Source organism: Anabrus simplex, chromosome 12 (genome assembly GCF_040414725.1).
Source record: "Anabrus simplex isolate iqAnaSimp1 chromosome 12, ASM4041472v1, whole genome shotgun sequence".
NCBI classification, from domain to species: domain Eukaryota; kingdom Metazoa; phylum Arthropoda; class Insecta; order Orthoptera; family Tettigoniidae; genus Anabrus; species Anabrus simplex.
The window spans coordinates 75,514,315-75,533,510 of NC_090276.1; the positions used below are offsets into that span (position 1 = coordinate 75,514,315).

General features: G+C 41.9%; 1 protein-coding gene across 2 annotated transcripts; it reads left to right on the top strand.

Annotated features, from left to right (window-relative positions):
* Positions 1-5,812: 5,812 nt before the first annotated feature.
* Positions 5,813-18,118, top strand: LOC136884207 (zinc finger protein 853-like). 2 transcript variants are annotated; one of them, XM_068229845.1, is made up of 2 exons: positions 5,813-5,924; positions 17,466-18,118. In XM_068229845.1, exons 1-2 carry the CDS (start codon positions 5,908-5,910, stop codon positions 17,989-17,991), a joined length of 543 nt encoding a protein of 180 aa, XP_068085946.1. In that variant the 5' UTR covers positions 5,813-5,907; the 3' UTR covers positions 17,992-18,118. The 2 variants fall into 2 exon arrangements, with proteins under 2 accessions (XP_068085946.1, XP_067012361.2); XM_067156260.2 differs by lacking the exon at positions 5,813-5,924 and adding an exon at positions 11,686-12,073.
* Positions 18,119-19,196: the final 1,078 nt, after the last annotated feature.

Consider the following 19,196-nt stretch of genomic DNA (forward strand, 5'->3'; position numbering starts at 1 on the left):
TCCATGGTCTTCAACTTTCTACCTCCAAATGCTGTGCAATGTTTTTTACCTCTAAGCGTAGGTTTAACTCTGAGCCACTTGTTTTCGATTCTCATGTCATTCCTTTTTGTTCCTCCCATAAATACCTTGGTGTTATGCTAGATCGCTCGTTATCTTGGAAACATCATATTACTCAGTTACGTAATTCTTCTGATATGTATATTAAAATTCTCCAAGTGGTAACTAGACGAGCATGGGGTGCTGACCCTGGCACAGCTCAGTTGTTATATTCCGCTACTATTCGCTCTAGACTCGACTACTGTGCGCATGTTATAGATACTGCGTCGGATTCTGTTCTTAACCACTTAAATACTTTACAATTTAAAGCCCTGAGAACTTGTGTTGGAGCATTGTTGTCTACCCCTACTAATGCTCTCCTTGTCGAGACCGGTGAATTCCCTCTTCCCATTCGCCGTAAAATGATAACATCTAAATATCTACTTAAAAGATTTGCTCTGGCTCAACACCCATTGCTTCCTAAATTGCAGTTATTAGATGAATATTCTCTTCTTTCACAGGCCCGCCGTCGTAAGATGCCTGCTTTGTTGTATGCATATCAATTTCTTCTTTCCTATAAAAACACTATCTTACGCACTGCTTCTTCCCCCGTTTATTCAGTAAATTTTGATTGTTTATTTTTTGTCCCTTCTATCATTATTTCCCCTACATCTTCTTTTTCTTCTTCTATTCCTGGTTCTTCGTTGACTGGCCCACCTTTTAAGAAGCTACGTTTTGCTCTAAGTGATTCTGGCGTCCAGATATATACAGACGGCTCAAAAAACTCTTCTGGCGTTGGAGCAGCGTTCTATATTGTCAATACCAATGTTGCTGAACTCTATCGTTTACCCAGTGACTTTTCTATCTACACTGCGGAAATTTTTGCTATTCGTCAAGCTCTTATGTATATTAAGCATCATTCTATACCTAACGCAGCTATTTATACGGATTCCCTCAGTGCAGTTCAGTCGCTCAAGTCATCTCATCTTTCTTTTAACTGGTATTTGTATCATGTTAAAAGTCTCATTTATACTTTGCATCAATCTGGGGTGGTTCTCACTTTTGTCTGGGTCCCTAGTCATATAGGTATCTATGGGAATGAACAGGCGGATTTATTCGCGAAGCGAGCTGTTCGTGATGGCAAATCCCTACTTAACCTTGCAGTTCCTCTACCCGATTTTTATCCAGTTCTTAAACATTATGCTTATGGTCAGTGGCAAGAAGATTGGACTAGATCAGCTTCTTATAAAGGTCGCTATTATTACAATATTCAGCCTTGTATTCCTCCCTATCCTTGGTATTTGAAGGGTAACTATTCTCGCCGTCACATTACCAACATTATTCGTCTTCGCTTTAACCATGCTCTTACTCCTCTGTATAAACATCGTTTTAACCTCTCCCCCCACTCCTCTTGTATATGTGGTACTCTGAGTGCTGATGTAAATCATTTATTATTCCAATGCCCTGTGTATGATTCTTTTCGTCCGGCTTTTATTTCTCGTCTTCTCAGTCTTCAGAAAGCTCTCCCCACCAATGTCTCCTGCTTGCTTACCGATATGTCTCCTGCTCTAATACATGCTATCAATCAATATTTGGATGACTCTCATCTTTATTTGTAAATTACTGTCTGTTTATTGTTCGCACCGTTACATACTCCTGCTTCCACTGTTTTTTGCTTCTACGCAATTCCTTTGTTATGTTTCGCGTTACTTAAGGTGTGTACATAGACCCGATGCTCAACTGTTCTTGAGACCTTCGTAGTGAAATTCATTGAGTGTGACCTTCGTAGTGGACTAATTGCGTGTGATTTCGCATTATAAGTGTAATATCACAATAATAAGTGTAGTGGCTGGGTGAAATAATAGAGCCCATAACCTCTCCGACAACAACAACAACAACAACCTTTTTACTGGTTTTATCCACGGGAAAACATTTTTCTAAGGTGATAATTGTCCTTTTTGGCTGTTAAAGAGCTGAGGAAGACTAACCCTGTAGAAACGCCCTGTTAATAAGGAATGTTTGTGTTATAGCTAACTAATATTACAATGTTAGATGTAAGTCTTGTCAGGTGTTTACTTTATAAAACCATAGTTTCCTTAGGCCTGACACTACTCACAAAAGTAGGACATGTCAGGCCCTACCCACTGACGGTAGGATGTATGTAGGTGAATTTATCAGAATCCTGTTAACTTTTGATATGCTCTATTGGTGTGTAAAATCAAATTCTCTCAATATTTCCATTAATATTACAATGTATAAAGGGAGATGTGACTGAAATTATGAACTTCTATAGTATCCTGTTTAACGGCCCCCCATTTTGTTTCGGTTTCCAGGGACTTCGAGGTGCTGAAATTAAATCCTGCAGGATTTATTTTACGTGCCAGTAAATCTTCCGACCAGAGGCTGTCGTATTTGGGCTCCTTGAAATTTGAGTTTTCTAGGTGGTATGGATAATTTAACATATTTTATTTTAGTTTAGTTGTTTAAGCTGATACTCATCTTAAGATAAGCTATGCGTACTGAATATAATACTGTAGTTTCGTGTCTGTTACCATGTGATAACACTTTTTTTTTTTTTGTAGTGGGAATCAGAATAACCGTAATTGTTCCTTATTATATGGGATATTGTTTTAAGAGGTAAACCAGTGACATCACCCCATCATGTATATCGTGAACCATATCTTGCATAGGGCCAGACTCGAACCAACATGAGCTCAGTTACAAAGCTAGCAGGCCAAGTACGACATTCTGTGAACATGGAATTTGATCGTCGTCTTTCAGAGCGCCTAGCACGAACAGTACCGTAAACAGCTACCCAATGCACAACGCTGCAGTCAGCCTGCCTGAGTGGAGAAAGAATATCTACTTTTTATGGGGATCAGTCCTTGTCACTGCCTGGTGCGGCTCGGGTCTGGGTTTTAGGCCACAGGTTCTTTTCTTCATGGGGCCTCTAAATATTAGTTCCTAATTAGCGTCGACCTCTAAGATCTTTTGCTACCATGTTTTTCCTTCATTCCCACCTAGATATTCCTGCTCCCTTCACAAAGCTGCAGGTTATTCTTACTGGGTCGTCTTGGATTTTTTTCTCTCTTCACCTGGTAGTCCTAGAGTGGAGAGTCTGATTCTACCCAGCGCCTCGCATTCGAAAAGTACGTGTTCAGCTGATTCCTCTGCTTCATTGCATTTCCTACATATATTGTCTCTTATTACTCCAATTCTATGTAGGTGTTTTTTCAGATGAGTGTCCTGTCAACAGCCCTACTACCCATCTTATATTTTCTCTATAGCTGCAGTCGCTTAAGTGCGGCAAGTATCCAGTATTCGGGAGATAGTAGGTTCAAACCCTACTGTCGGCAGCCCTGAAAATGGTTTTCCATGGTTTCCAACTTTCACACCCGGCAAATGCTGGGGCTGTACCTTCATTAAGGCCACGGCCGCTTCCTTCCCACTCCTAGCCCTTCTCTGTCCCATCGTCGCCATAAGACCTGTGTCGGTGCGACGTAAAGCAAAAAAAAAAAAATATATATATATATACTCTGCTGAGTTTCAACAGTTCTTTAGTATGCTTCTTGTTTTGTCCTTTTATCAGTTCCTTAGCAAGCCTGCATCCTGCAAGTATTTTTCCAGTTCACCATTTGTTTCTTTTGTACCCATTTTCCTATGTATTTATTTATTGTCTTGTTTTATATGGTGGGACTCAGGCTATGAAGCCTGCTATTCTGTCCAACCATACATACACCTACATGAAGAGTTAAATATACACTAAATTATCTACAGTTTAATATCTTAAGGTATCAATTAAATGTTTTAATTAATGTAATAACTTAGCTATGATCTAATCCTACTATGTTATAAGAAATTATTTATTAACCAGGTTTGACAGAGTTTCTTAAAGCGGAGGTGGTTTGACACGCTCTTTATTTCAGCAGGGGAATTCCAAATTCGGCTGGCGGCGACTATAAATGATCTGCTGTAGCCAGTTGAGCGGTGAATGGCAATGCTTTACTGCGGTGGATGATCTGGTAGGAATACTAGGTAATGGAATTGTGTGGCAAGGTATTCAGGTGTGTTAAGGTTCAGTATACGATGTAACAGGGAAAGAGTGTAAGTTTCATCGCTCTCTTAAGCGTAGCCATGAAAGCCTACCAAATGCGGGAGAAATATGGCTAAACCTTGGTATATCTGAAATAAATCAAATGCATGGGTTATGTGCCTTTTTTTGAGCTTGATGGAAAGTGAGGCGTTAAGGTTACTGTATACTACGTCACAGTAGTCGAATATTGGCATTACCATACTTTGGATAAGCAGTTTTCTTACATTTTGGGGGAGTAAATCTGAGTTTTTTAAGGGAATGTAAGGAATAAAACACTTGCTGACATATACCTGTTACACGATCTTTCCAGCTAAGGTTTTTATCCATTATCATCCCTAAGTTTGTAACTGTGTCTTTGAATTGTAACTGAGTGCCTCTTAATGTTACTGAGTGGGTCTGGACGTCTGTAAGTCGTGCATGGGTTTTTTGGGTAGCTAAAACAATACACTGCGATTTTTGGGCGTTGATTTTTAGTGCAGGGTCATCTGTCCACTTACATATTCTTCCTAGGTCGTCATTCATATTATTTATTGCAGTCGGTAAGTCACGAGGATGTGCATGTGTATATATCTGTATGTCGTCTGCGTACACATGATATTGGCAATGTTTAATTACTTGTGTTAGTCCTGAAATGAAGATCGAAAATAGGAGTGGCGCTAGCACTTACCCCTGTTGTATTGCAGTCCCTACAGATTGCCACGAAGAGAAATTTTCACTTATAGATACACACTGCCGGCGATCAGAGAGATAGGAATACATCCAGGATAGTGTGCTTTGCGAGAAATTAAAGCGCACGTAATTTTGCTATTAGTATGTCCGTGTCAACGCAGTCGAAGGCCTTACTAAGGTCTAGAAGGGTTAAAACAGTGACTTCTCCCTTATCCATAGCTATTCCTATGTTGTTTGTAACTTTAAGCATTGCAGTAGTTGTGCTATGATTGCTTCTAAAACCAGACTGGTATTTGTCAAGAAGCATATTGTTATTTAAATATGCGGTTATTTGTCTGTGAACTATTTTCTCCAAAATTTTGGACAGAAATGGTAAAATACAAATGGATCGAAAGTCTTTGGGTTCCACAGGATTGTTGGTCTTGGGGAGTGGGCGAACAATTGCATATTTCCAAAGGAAAGAGAATATGCCGGTTATCAGTGAGGTATTAATGATGTGGGTTAGAGTTGGTAGGATTATGTCTAGAGTTTTTAACAGTAACTGTGGAACAATCTCATCACATCCTGTCACAGTTGTCTTATTGATCGTGCAATTTGTCTCGCTTCTGCAGGAGTTACGAGGAAAAAATATAACTGTTCTCCTCCATTGTTAGTGTAGCCATTGTGTAGAATTTTGTTAATCGTCTGTTCTTTTGTCTCGTCAATGTTAACGGGTCTTGTAGTAAAATATTGATTTAAATCATCCAGTGATAGTTTGTCAGCAGTATGTATTTTATTTCCAGCTATGTTCATTTTTTTTAACGGTTTTCCAGATTGTTGTCGTGTTTCGGGTTAGCAAAATGTTATGCGAGTGTCTTATTTTAGCATTCCTTACGGCCTGTGTGGTCCTGTTACGAAGGGTCTTGTACAGGTCAAAATAGTTTGGTATTTGGCTAGTTTTAAATTTTCTGAAAGCTTTGTCTCTCTGTCATTAAGTTTCGTATTTCCTGAGTCATTCATGGAGCCGCAGGGCGTGTTACGCAAGCAGTGCATTTTGGCGCGTGTTTATTAAGAAGGGCTAGCAGTTGTGTGTTTAAGAACTCCACTTTACCATCTATATTATCTAAAGTATGGACATTATGCCAAGGTATGTTTGCAGCGTCGGGCTTGTCCATAGGAAATCCCGCATACAGGTTCTGGGCCTACAAAATGTTTCTGCCCATTTCCTGGCCAGTTTATCTGCCTTTTCATTTCCTTCTATACCTCTATGCCCTGGTACCCATATTATTTTGACAATGTTGTACTTTGAGAGCTTCAGGAGAAGTGAACGGCAATACCAGACAATTCTGGATATTATCCGGACTACTTCTAGTGCCTTAATGACCACTTGGCTGTCCAGAAAAATTAAAATGTTCTTATTTCTATAGTTTATTTTCAGATTTTTAGACATGTGATAGCCATCACTTTAGCTTGAAAGACTGTAGTGTGTTTTCACAGGCTCATCTGGATTGATCTCTCAGGTCTTCCCCTGTTGATTCCTCCTCCTGTGTCATCCATAGTCTTTGAGCCACCAGTCCACCACACTATATCTTCTTTTTCAGTATTCCATTTGTTGATATCCCAGTCTTCTTTTTTTTAATTATCTGGGTCTCAAATGGTTTATCAAAGTTGTATGTTGAGTTCAGTTGCACTGTTCTTCTGATATATTTATCCAGAATATTCTCCATTGCTTTCAGCATCAGGGAGGTTAAACATATTGGTCTGTATGCTCTGGCTTGGGCATAATTTGCCCTTCCAGGCTTAGGTATGAATACTGCTTTAGCTTCAGACCATGAATTTGGCACGTACCCAAAAGCTAGACTAGCTCTGAATAGGTCTGTCAGGGCATTCACGAGTATCTCCATCTTTCCTGTAGGAGTATCGTAAGTATCTCATCTGGCCCCGGAGCCTTTATAGGATGACACGTGTCAATTGCCCATTTTACATGGTTGTGCGTTTTATTATTCTGTTGGCACCATTCCAGTCTGCTCTTCGAGCTCCCGTCTCTGTTCCAACTGTTCCTTCTTCTGTCATCTCCTCAGCCTCAGGAAAGTGACACGCCATTAGTATCTCCAGTGTGTCCCTCCCCGTCTGAGTAAATGACCCATCTGGTTTCTCCAGTGTCCCCCGCTGATTTATATGGGTTGGGAGTCGTGCTGTTTCAGTGTGTAATTCCACTTTCTCACAGAACAGTCTCCAAGATTTTCTTTTTGCTTTCTGTATCTCTAGGTTATACTCAGCGAGTTTCCTATGATATACGTCCCACATACCATTTCTAGATGATATTCTATACTACATCCTAATCTCTTTTTCATTTTGGCTAGTTTGTTGTTCCACAACCTAACTTTTTTGGTGTTTTTCTTTGAGAGGACAGTTGTCATGGAATGGGTCTATAATGTCCTCACTGCCTCATCTAATCCTTTCTGTCCTCTCACGTTAGTTGGAATTATTTGTACAGCCTTCCCTAGAACTTCTCTGTATCTATCCCAGTTCTTTTGGGTCTCTGTACATCTCAATCCCACATAGTCTCGCATCTATTGCAAATTGGATGTGCTGGTGGTCTGCCAATAATGGTTCCTCCAGCACCTTCCAGTCTTTAATAAAGTTTGCAATATGCATAGTGCTTAGTGTAATGTCTATTACCTCTCTAGATTTTTATTTATAAATGTAGGTTTGTTTCCTAGGTCAACTCCGTTCCAATATTAAACTCTAGTAAAGACTCGCCTTGCATTGCAGTTCGTGCTGCCCCATGCCGTGTGGTGTGAATTTGCATCTGCTCCAAGGCCTAGGTGTTCACCTTTCCTCTTTGCATTGCAAATTAGGTTCTCAGCTTCTTCTGATGAGGGCAGATTAGTTGAGTCATATGGGAGGTATGCAGAGCCTATAGTTATTTCTCTGGGTCCCTCACAATTTCCAAGTTTAATCTTGGCCACGGTTAAGTCTTGTGAGCAGTGTTCCTGCAGCATAAGACATTTTAGTTTCCTTTTCACAAGAAGACATGTTCTGGGTATTTCCGATGTTGTATCATAAGTCAATTTGCCTCCAGATTCCACCAGTCCTGCTACTCTGCCCTTGACTACTCAAGGCTCTTGAATAAAAGGCACGTCAATAGCCCCGGACTTGAACTTCCTAGCAAAATTGGCCACAGCTGCTTTTTTGTGCTGAAGATTGGCCTGAAGGACCTTCAGCACCATCTTTATCAAGATTTGGTTTCGTTTTTCACCTGATGACCTGAAACTTGATCTGCTCAAGTCTGAGCTTAGCCTTAAGGCTTCTCTTTTTTGAGCTCTTTAAAGTCTCTTTCACCAAGGGCTAAAACAACTGTCCTTCCTGTCTTGTCGATTGAAGTGGCATTCAGCACTCCCCACTCTTGCGTTAGAAGTTTGGTATTGTGCTGATTGATTCTGACGAGATCATCCACTTTTATCTTGTCAAAAGGAGGTGGGAACTTTGTGATGACATTGGTCGTGTTCATCACATTTTTTGCGTCCGCCACCTCTAGGGTCTCCCCTTTCCATGGGTTACAATTTGATACTGTTTGTTCCAGCCAACTTTTCATTTCTGGATTTGCAGATCAGTACCATAGTTCCATGTTCCAGCCTTGGTGACTAAAGGAAGCCTGGCAGACATCGGTCTGACAGCGGCTTTATTTGTGTTATCAGAGAAGATAATTCAGTCACGTCTTCTTGAGATTTTCATCTGGAAAGGTCTTGAGTATTATTGCGACGTTAACTGAGGATAGTCTTTCCAAATAGGACAGGACTTTTTCTTTTTCTTGGAGGGTGGTTTTGTAGCCGAACTTGACGGTGTGCTTTCCTCCGACCTTGGCTTTTTGGGCGTAGTCATTGGCATAGTCTCGCCGATCCCTGTTCCTTGGCTTGTTCTCTACCCAAGTCCCAGTTGCTATCTTTGCTTCTTTCCTCGCCTTCTTTTCCTTATAGTAGGCACTTGTGTGAGGTGGGTTATCATATGCATCCTATTTAGTTTTGATGCTGTTATCTTCAGGTCTTCTCAGTGAAATCTCTTGTTTCCTTTTGTCCAGAAGTCTGCTTTCCTGTTGCTTCTTTGTTCTTCAGATTTGGATTCAGCTTGTCCTGCTGGGACTTGTCTCCATATTCTCCTCTGGAGCCTGCTGCTGAACCTGCTCTTCTGGAGCTTCCATAGCTTCCCTTGGTATTTGTTTAGGTGGTTCATTTGGAATGTGCATGGTTCCATATGATACAGGGTTTTTGCCCTTTCTAGGGTCCTGAGCACCGTTCTCACCATCCGCGATGAGGCATTCCGCCAGACATTGTCCTCCCGCAACTCAGGCTCTCCGTAGGAGGCGCCACGCCCCTCAGCCGTCCATCCAGCAGTCTGCCCCTGGTCCGAACCCCACCAGGTTTGTTCTACCTTCAGTAGACCTACTCACGTGGTTCCCACTTGGCATTCCCATGACTGAGTTCACAGCCATGGGTTCCCCCTAGGTTGGATTCGCCCTGTTCCCAACCTGCGGCTCTATCAGGCTAGGTAGGGCAAAGTGATGTGTTGGTTCCAGCACACCGCAGTGAACTTTCAGCTCATCACCAGCACCCACTTCACCCGAACCACCGTATCACCTATGCGGAGGTAACATGGATGCCTTTCTAGCATGTGTGGGCGAGGTTTCCACTTCCAAGCCTTGGCTTGGGCTGGTAACAATCACACTGCCTCAAGACGTTTTCTGGCAATACCTGCTTTTGGTCCACAAGAGGGTATTTTATTTCCCTTCGACCCTCCAGACAAGTCCGGAGGGCCCCCCTATCCACCACCTGGGATGTGCCCAATAAGGGAACAGGCTAGAAAACCCCCATGGGGGGGCCAAGCAGCCAGCATTCCCTGGTGCAAATTTAAGAAGGGAAGTAGAGCTAAGACTTGCTTAACGTAAGGGGCTTCTTTTTCGCCTGATGAAGGCCCTTCCTTGCGGTGTTGGTGGTACACTTGTCACTGCAATCTATAGCTATATACATTTATACACTTCTTAGTAGAGTGCGGGCTGCTCTTCCGCTCTCGTGTCCTGTAAAACAAGTAAACAATAACTGGAAAATTATAACTGGAGAGGTGGGTTTTCTGTCCACTCCCTTGTCACTGGCGGGGCGGAGGTGGATTGGGTCGTGTCTTATTGTGGCTGTGTTGCCTTCATCATTTGAATTTCTTCTCTCAATCCTTCCTCGCTTGTTTCCCTGTGGTGGTTGGATCTGTAACGTAATAGACATAAACAGACATAAGACATGTACGTATATACAGGTGTTTGCAGTATGGAGAGAAGGCATTTGACAAAGTGAGGTGGGATAAGCTCTCGGAGATACTTAAAAACATGGAGTGGAATGGAGAGAAAACTGATCAAAGAATTATATTACATGCAAACAGCAAGAGTGAGAATAAGAGGAGAATTAACAGAAGAAATCAGACTGAGGAAAGGTGTTGGACAGGGTTGCTGCTTATCACCAACTTTGTTTATTATTTACTTGGAGGAAATTGAATGCTTGGGTGGTAAAAGAGGTGTCAACGTTGGAGGTATGAGACTCGAATGTATAAGATTTGCTGATGATATGGCAGTAATATCTGAGAATGTGAAGGACCTCTGCAAAATGCTGAGAATAAAAACAAAAAGTGTGTAGAGTATGGAATGAGCTTAAACAAAAAGAAAAAAAATTCATGGTACTTGGAGGTAAAGGTGAAAAAGCGACAATCAATATAGGGGGAGAAATTATTGAACAGGTGAATAAGTTAAAGTATGTTGGAAGTATTGAGACTGAAGACCTTCACTCTATAACAGACATAAAAGCTCAAATTGCCTTAGCCACGGAAAGCTTCAACAAGAAGAAAAAACTGTTTTATGGCCCGCTAGAGTAAGATCTGAGGAAGAGACTTTCAAGGTGTTACGTATGGAGTAGGGTTGGGGGTTAAGAGGGAGTGGTATGTAAAAATCATTGTAATCCATAATTTTGTAGTTTTTGTCCAAGTTCAGCCTCCCTTGGCTTGCAGGTCAGAAGGGATGTGAAAAAATCTCTGTTGAATTAGTATTACTAGACTCACAGTCCAACTCTTTGGCTTAATGGTCAGCATTGAGGATTTTGGTTCCCGGTCACATCAGAGATTTTAATTTTTCTTGCTCAGGGGCTGGGTGTTTGCGTTTGTCCCAACACTCACCTCTTCATATCCATACAATACATCATGCTATTAACCAATGTAATAGTGATTACATCGCCCCCAAATAAAGGGTTGGCATCAGGAAGGTTATCGGGCCGTAAAGCAGGGCCAAATCCATGTGTGCGCCCCCATAGGTGTGGGGAAAGCAGTAGAGTAAGGAGAAGACTTTTTAATTGACAGTTTTCAGGTTCGGTAGGCTGATTGCTGACAGTCTGAATGACCGCTGGGCGACATGTAAATACATCACTTATTTTTGTTATTTGAAAGGATCAACTACTTGGCTGCCACAAGGACAAAGTTCCACGCGAAACAAAATTTAACGACGACTCCGGGCAAGTGGCTGCATGGTTTGGGTCACAAAGCTGTCAACTTGCATTCGGGAGATAGTGACTTTTAAGTCCACTTTCGGCAGCTCTGAAGGTGTTTTTTCAGTGATTTTCTATGTTCACACCAGGTAAATGCTAGGACTGTACCTTAAGGCCCACAAAGCTACTACGCTGGCGTAGCAGGGGGAGAGGTAATACTCCCACGTAGCACGTCCCAGGTGGCAGATGGGGGGTCCTAACCGGCTTGCCGGTGGACTTGAGGGAATAAAATACCTCTCGCGCACCAAACACAACCCCCTGTGGGTGGGAGGCGCAGATGAATACACCCACGGTATCCCCTGCCTGTCGTAAGAGCCGACTAAAAGGGGCGACCAAGGGATCAAATTAGAACCATGATACTACTTGTAATTAGTACCACCAAGCAGGGAACACTAGGAGTCACTTTTACCTGCACGTAGTACCACTCTTAGATGCACTATGTGAAGAACACAATAGGTTTGCGTTGCCTGTAAATAGCGACACAATGTGCGAAACACCATAGGTCTGTGTTACATGTGCGCATTACATTACCTGTGAGTAGTACCATAATCTGTGGAATACCGCGAGTCTATGCTACTTTTGATTAGTACCACAACGTGACAAATACCATGGTTCTTTCCTAGCGGTAAGTACCATTATGAGGGGCCGATGACCTGGATTTTGGACCAGTTTCGACTACAAGCATCATCAATTCAGTATGTGTTTTAGAAGCAGTCCCTTGGTCAGTAATACTATTGTTTAACACTAGTTTCTTGGAATGTGGGCCATTGCGGGTCGGATCCTCTGATTGTTTTAACTTCATATCCATCCATTCATTCTTTGTCTTCACGTTTTGAATTGTGGTCAGTGGAGAATTATGGATTTTTAATTGTCCTTACATTGTCTCATTTCGTGCCATTAGGGGCTGATGACCTAGATGTTATGCCCCTTTAAGCAACAAGAATCAAGGCCACGCTGCTTCCTTCGGACTCCTAGCCCTTTCCTATTCAATGATCGCTGTAAGACTTACCTGTGTCAGTGCGATGTAAAGCAAATTGTAAAAAAGTTCGTAAAAATGTGTTGTCACGATATACAAAAATTCACTTCACACATAATTATCAGGTAATACAAATCCTAAAAGTAAACTTCTCTCTAGAGTTTAGTGTTTCTGCACTTAGCTTTCCACCGTTTCAGATCCTTGGCGTCAACTGGACTAATGCCCACCAAGCACATATCCTGTAGAGCACAAAGCAATCTCCTTGAAGGAAGCGATTTTAGCCTTAAGAGGTACAGTCCCAACATTTGCCTGGTGTGAACATAGAAAAACACTGAAAAAACACCTTCAGAGTTACCAACAGTGGAGTTAAAAATCACTATCTGCCGAATGCAAGTTGACAGCTACGTCGCCTTGGTTGATTGCCCTTGGGGTTCAAATATAGTGCCCCTTCACAACTGAAGTACTATTGCTGCGAAGTATGTGACCCTAACATCTGAGTCTCCTGCATCTTATCAGTAAAAGGAACCACCCCAAATGCCGTTCTGACATCATGGTTCCTTGCGTGGTCCAATTTACCAAGTCCCAGTGGCCATCGAAGCATTCTCCTTTCCATAACATGGAGATGTTCGTGTATTTTTGTTTTGAATACAAATCCCAAAAGTAAAGATTCAAAACTGTACTCAGACAGGACATGGAGCAATTTTATATAAAGATATATTATCTGCCCTTCGGAGCAGCAAGAGTTCTCTAGTTCTGATTTAAAATAGCCGTCTTGTTTTCTCAGAGCTCACAGCTTGCCCGGATGGTAATGGAGAGAGGAAGCAGCCGTTGCCTATTGGAATTTAACATTGAGCAATACTTCTTACATATTCTTTGCAGTATACAATTGGAGATGCTCCTGGTCAGAGATAATGAAATTTGTTTTATTTGGTTCAGGGTAGTCAGAAGCCTGCAACCATGGAACCACCTGTATGAGGTCAGCACAATCTTCATGCTCCATTGGACACTTCCCTTTCCCTGTATGACCCTCAAGTTTTTATTCTAAATGAAATGTTTCTCACTTCCAGACAACAGCCACACTTTGCCAACTATAATTTCTTCAGAGCAGAATAATAAAGAGAAGCTCGAGGATGTGTGGCTCTTGGAGTTAAAAGATGACTTACCATCAAACAATATTTTAATAAATTTTCCAATAATTTTAATTAGTTTGTTTCTTGCCTTTGTAACTATATATCTCTCTTCCCAAATGTCACCACCTATTTATTTTCGTAAATATATACATTCCACTTCTAACAATTACATTTTTATTGCTGACATTATCAATTCAATAGTCACTCAACAAATTTATTTTGATCATCTAATTTCTCAACTTTGGGTCATTCAACTCCCATTTCCTTTCTGTACTCGTCCCCTATCCAACTCCACCCATGATACCCTTATCCTGTCACCTTACCTGTCTACCAGTCTCGCCACAGAGAGATCTCTAGAAAGGTTCTGATCACACCGCAACACATCACCCTTTCTAATTCCTATCATACCTGTATCAATTACTCTTGTCCTCCACAGACACAACGTTGCTCACAAATAGTGGTTGCTGCGTTTTTGAAATGCCAACAAGGGACAGGTCATGTCAACATGATGAAACAATATTTGCTCAGTGGCGGTTCGGGACATTTTACTCTAGCATGGCTATGCTGCCATCTCTTCCCCCTCCCTAATCCATCAAGTTTTCACTGACTGGCACCACGATACTTTTGGATGAATAATAATAATAATAATGTCCACCTCTGTATTGTAGTGTTTAGTGTTATTAGCTGCCACGCCCAAAGGCCTGGATTCGAATCCTGACTCTGCCATGAAATCTGAAAAGTGGTGCGAGGGGTGGAACGGTCAAACAGTTTACAATTGACTCCTTAATGCTGCCTGGCACAACAAATCCAGTTTCCACTGTTCAGCACTCTTGAATGTTGTCGAATAGATATGTTGTCCTTTCTGCAGCCATGCTTTTCACTTCCAACTTCTTAGGTAGGTTCTGAGGAAGATTACCTGCCATGCAAATTTTTGCAATTACGGTTGGACAGTCCAATTTTTGTTGACACAGAATGACTGGGTATATTCTTTTTCACTGTAAAATGACTGGAAAATGTGATCTAAGGAACTCTTCCAACCATATTACCAGTCATACATATTTATTAAGGGGACCCAGAATGGAGATTCAATTTTCTTATTTTTAATCTGAAATTAACTTTGGAATCTCAGCTTTAAAATGATATAAATCATGTATGATACGTACAAGTATTTTTTTATATTAAAAATAGCTCATGCATGAAAAGTACTCGGCTAGTAGCCATCATGGCTGACAGTTATATCGGCGTCAAGAAACAAATCACAGCACTAATATGGGGCAGAATTTACTGTTTACATTTTTACTTAATATAGGGTCTGTAAGGGGTAGTGATGTGCATTCCATAACCTCTCGTACCCAAATCTCAACCTCACCTGCCTGTGGTGCAGTAACCTGCTTTTACAGGCAAGGCTGTGGGGACAGTCATGGCAGTATAACCATTCCATCTCGGTACTGAGGAAATGCAGTACCGTTCAGCTGGTTCAGAAGCTGACAGACCCACCACTGAACTTACCTCCTCCTTGCCAGTAACTAGTTGGGGGGACATTTCTTTGCTTTAAAGTCTATCAGATACAATTGCAGAATGGAAAAAGTTTAAAAAAAGCACTACCCCTGTGGTAGCTCGGAAGAGAAATCCGCCATTGCGTTACGCAATGCTAGCTTCATGTTGTTTCACTATGTACAATAATTTACAGCTCCATCCACTGTTTGGTTCACTTAAATGTCCTTGTGGTACTTGTCAAAGCAACCAACTGGGCAAAGTCCCGGAAAATCTGGACGGCCAGAACAAACGTTGATTTTTTTACTTCCTGCTTTATAGCAGACCGTGCTCTTTTTGCATTTAGTTCCTCCTTTGGAGTCTTGCTAATCATTTTTCACCAACCGATGTATGTTCTTCCTTAGAGGAGTACGCACTAGCGCTGCTTGACAGGGTGTCAGAAGTGATTCCACCATTTGTAGGCAGTCCAATAACGGACCATTTATATTGGTATTATTTGTAGGCAAGTCACATAAAACCATTTTCAGCTCTCCAAGCCTTGTATTGTGCATGTTGTATAAGTGGAAAACACAAATTGAATGATGTGGACAACATTTTTGGTACCAGCAAAAGGTTTTCCTTTTGAAAGTATAGTACGCCCTAAGCTGGTCACACCGATTAGTCCCTTTGATGATATAGATGTTGCTATTAGTCCCTTTAATATGTGCATTATATTGTACTATTGGCAAAGGTTTTTCTTTTTCTTGGCCCTTTTTATTTGTGACGGTGACCATTGTGTTCGCAAATTGTGAGGAAATGTATTGTACCATGCGCTTGTCCCTCCATTTGCCCACCATACAGTAATTCCCTCAGTGTACTGAGCGATGGTTTCACCTTTAGGCAATATTGCAGTCTTCACAATTGGAGGGTCAGCTTGGAGTGTTCCTGTACTGTATGTGGTTTTTGACAGCAGCTGAGACGCTAGGGCAAAACTATTATAATAGTCCATGAACACGGCATGGCCATTATTCAGAAGTGTGTCCTTTCGCAGACAACTGGTCGTTGGCTTCGGCATACACTAACTTGAGAGTGAATCCTTCGGGTTCATTTAGAACAGGGCCTCTCAAACACCCAAAATCTCGCATGCAAACTGAGGAGCAGAGTTCCTGTGTAGTGCATCGGTCCAGCTCGGCTTGGACCAGCACATAGTCTTGGGACGACTCGGCTAAGCTTGGCTCAACTCTGCTCAGATTTCGAGCACTACGGAGCAAGTGAGGAAGAGGGAGACAGGCGTGGGGAGAAAGAGAGACAGGGCTATTGCTGCAAATAGAGGAGTGGTGGGTCTGCACTGTGGTCATCCAAATGAAGCAGTCTTTTGTACCGCACAATGCATTGGTGCATGCACCCTGAGAGGTCCTGAATAGAGCATAATGTTTCATGCCATACTTAATGCCGTTTCCCCTTTATATACTGCTTGAAAATCAAGTGACCCCACCAAAGTACCATAGCTTCATCATTGGACAGTTCCTGTGAAGGATAATAAATGCTTGACATTTTATTGTTAAAAAAATCAATAATTTGTCTTGCCTTTTCCAGCCTGTTTAATGACTGGAAGTAGTGGTGTGACGCCGGTTCTGATCCACTTTGGGGTGGGCGTGGTCTGTGCTCTGATTGGTGGGTGGGGGCAGAGCTTTGCTCTGATTGGTGGGGGTGGGTAGTGCTGGGGGAGGGTGGGTGTGTTGGTCTGTCTCTGTGGCGTGCAGGGTGGTGGGGGCGGGGTGTGGCCTCCACCCCCTTGGCGGGGTTACGTTTCCCCTTTGTGCAGCTGTGTGTTGCAGGTGCGCTCCCCTCCCGCTGAGCCAGCATTGTTTTCCCCTCGCTCCCCCGCTGAGTCAGCCTTAACCACGTTTCCCTTTGTGCAGCTGTGTGTGGCAGGTGCGCTCTCTTCCCGCTGAGTCAGCATGGTGTGCAGGTGTGCTCCCCTCCCGCTGAGCCAGCATTGTTCCCCCCTCGCTCCCCCGCTGTGTCAGCTTCGTTTCCCCCCTTCCTTTGTTCTTTTGTGTGTGCCAGGTGCGCTCTTCCGCTAAGTCAGCCTCCCTTATCTCTATTTTTAAACATGCATGCAGGTGCGCTCTCCCGCTGAGTCAGCGTTGTTCCCTTTGCAAGTGCACCCTCCTGTCGAGTCAGCATTTTTCTCCTTGTTATTTTTAAAGAAAATGTGTGCAGGTGTGCTCTCCTGCTGAGTCAACATCGTTATCTCTTATTTTTTAAATGCATGCGGGTGCAGCAGGAGTGCTTAAGAAAAAGTAGGTGTTATAAAATTAGGAGCGTTGTTGGCTTGCACGTACGCTTTCAGGGGGAGCGCTCTCTCCCCTAGCCTAACCACCTACAGTGTCATCACGTGCGCTCCCCTGCTAGTAAATAAGCATGTAGTGCCTAAGAGTAGGGGTAAGAGATTGAGTATATAGGCTGGAGGGTTTTGTAGACTGTATCATAGAATCGTCTCAGTTATTGAAGGGAATACTTCTCAACAGCAATATGGTACGAGTGAAGCAGACGTTGCCGCGATGCTATAAACCTCTGGACTTGAGGTTTAGCCTTCAGCAGCAGCAGCAGCCGCATCAACAGCAGGAGGAGGAGAAGGAGGAGATGTTGCCTACACCACCACCGATGCAGAGCTTTCCTCAAGTCCAAACACTATTGGACTTGAGCTGTGGTGGGCTTCAGCAGCGACAGCAACATTACCAGGAGGAGGAGATGTCGTTGGACTTGAGCTGTAACGGTAGCCTGCGACAGCAGGAGTTGCAGACCACACCACCACTTCGTAGTAGAGTTAAACTTCAGCAGCATCAGGAGAAGGAAGAGGAGGAGATGGACTGTAGTTTACAGCAGGAGGAGGAGCTGCACAATAGTTCAATTGTAAAATGGATTGAGGAAGTGGTGATATTAATAAGAAAAGAGGAAGAAGAGGAACGGCATAAAAAAATCTTTTCCTCTTTAAGGAAGAGGAAGAAGAAGATAGTGATGATAATGATGAAAAGACATTCATCAGAGAGATGAAAAGATTTTCAGTTTTAATTCAGTTGCTCAAAGGGGGCTTGAGGAGCAAGGGTGTTGCAAAGCATCCAATTTGGAAAAAAGTAACAACGGAGAATTTTATACTTGTAAAAATTGTAAATGCATAAATATTTTTAAATATTGTTTTGTATTGTATTTTGTGTACTATTTTTTGTAAATATATACTTATTTTTTATATTTTTTATTTCTTAAACCTTTATCTGTATCCTTTCATTATTACTAAGAGCAGAACGAAGGAAAAAGGGAAACAAAAAAAAAAAGGACAACATCTTTAATAATTTTTTATTACAATCTATTCCTTACAATACATTGGTTTCTTTAATCCAAGAATTGTGAGAATCATCATACCCTAACCATTTTACAAGCACTTTATTTCCTTTCCTTCGAAGTATGCGTTCTACTAGGTAGATGTCTGGATGTTTAGTCTTTTGCAATTCTTCTGTGTAGAAAGCACCAGCTATTAGATGTTGTTGATAATCTTTTAAGAGGTATGTTACAGGGTTAGTAGGTTGCACCTTATAAATAGTGAAGAGCTCAGTAGTCCAGTTAGGTGTATACCCTTTTTCAAATTGATGTTTTTGCTTGCTGATGCGAACAATATCACCTACTTGAAATTTTCTCTTTCTAGTATCTACTGTTTTAATTGTGTTATACACTGTTGCAAGCAGTCGATTGTCTTTTACATCACAAGGTTTCATTTTAATAGTACGGTGATAGGTGTGATTATAATCATGGATAAGCTTTTGTAACCTATGTATCCATGAATGAGTTCCTTGTTTACTAAACATTCTCCACATACATTCACGAAGTGTTCAGTTGAAACGTTCTACAACACAAGCTTTCATATTGCTGTACGTTGAGTAATGATTAATGTTGTGTGATGTCCATCGTTTGAACTCAGCCTTGTAGAACTCTTTTCCTCTGTCTGTTTGAACATGTTTAGGAAATCGTTTGCTCTTATTGTATATCTTACGCAACACCGCAGCAACTTCTTTTCCACTCATACTTTTTAAAGGTTGTGCCCAAGCATATTTAGAATAAACATCTATAATGGTTAGCATATACTTAAAACCATTATTTTCTCGAGAATAGGGTATCATTTCTACTAAATCCATTTGGTGTAGGTCATCTAATCCTTTAGTAATAACCCTCCGCCGCATGTAACATCTGCGAGCGGGGCGATGTAA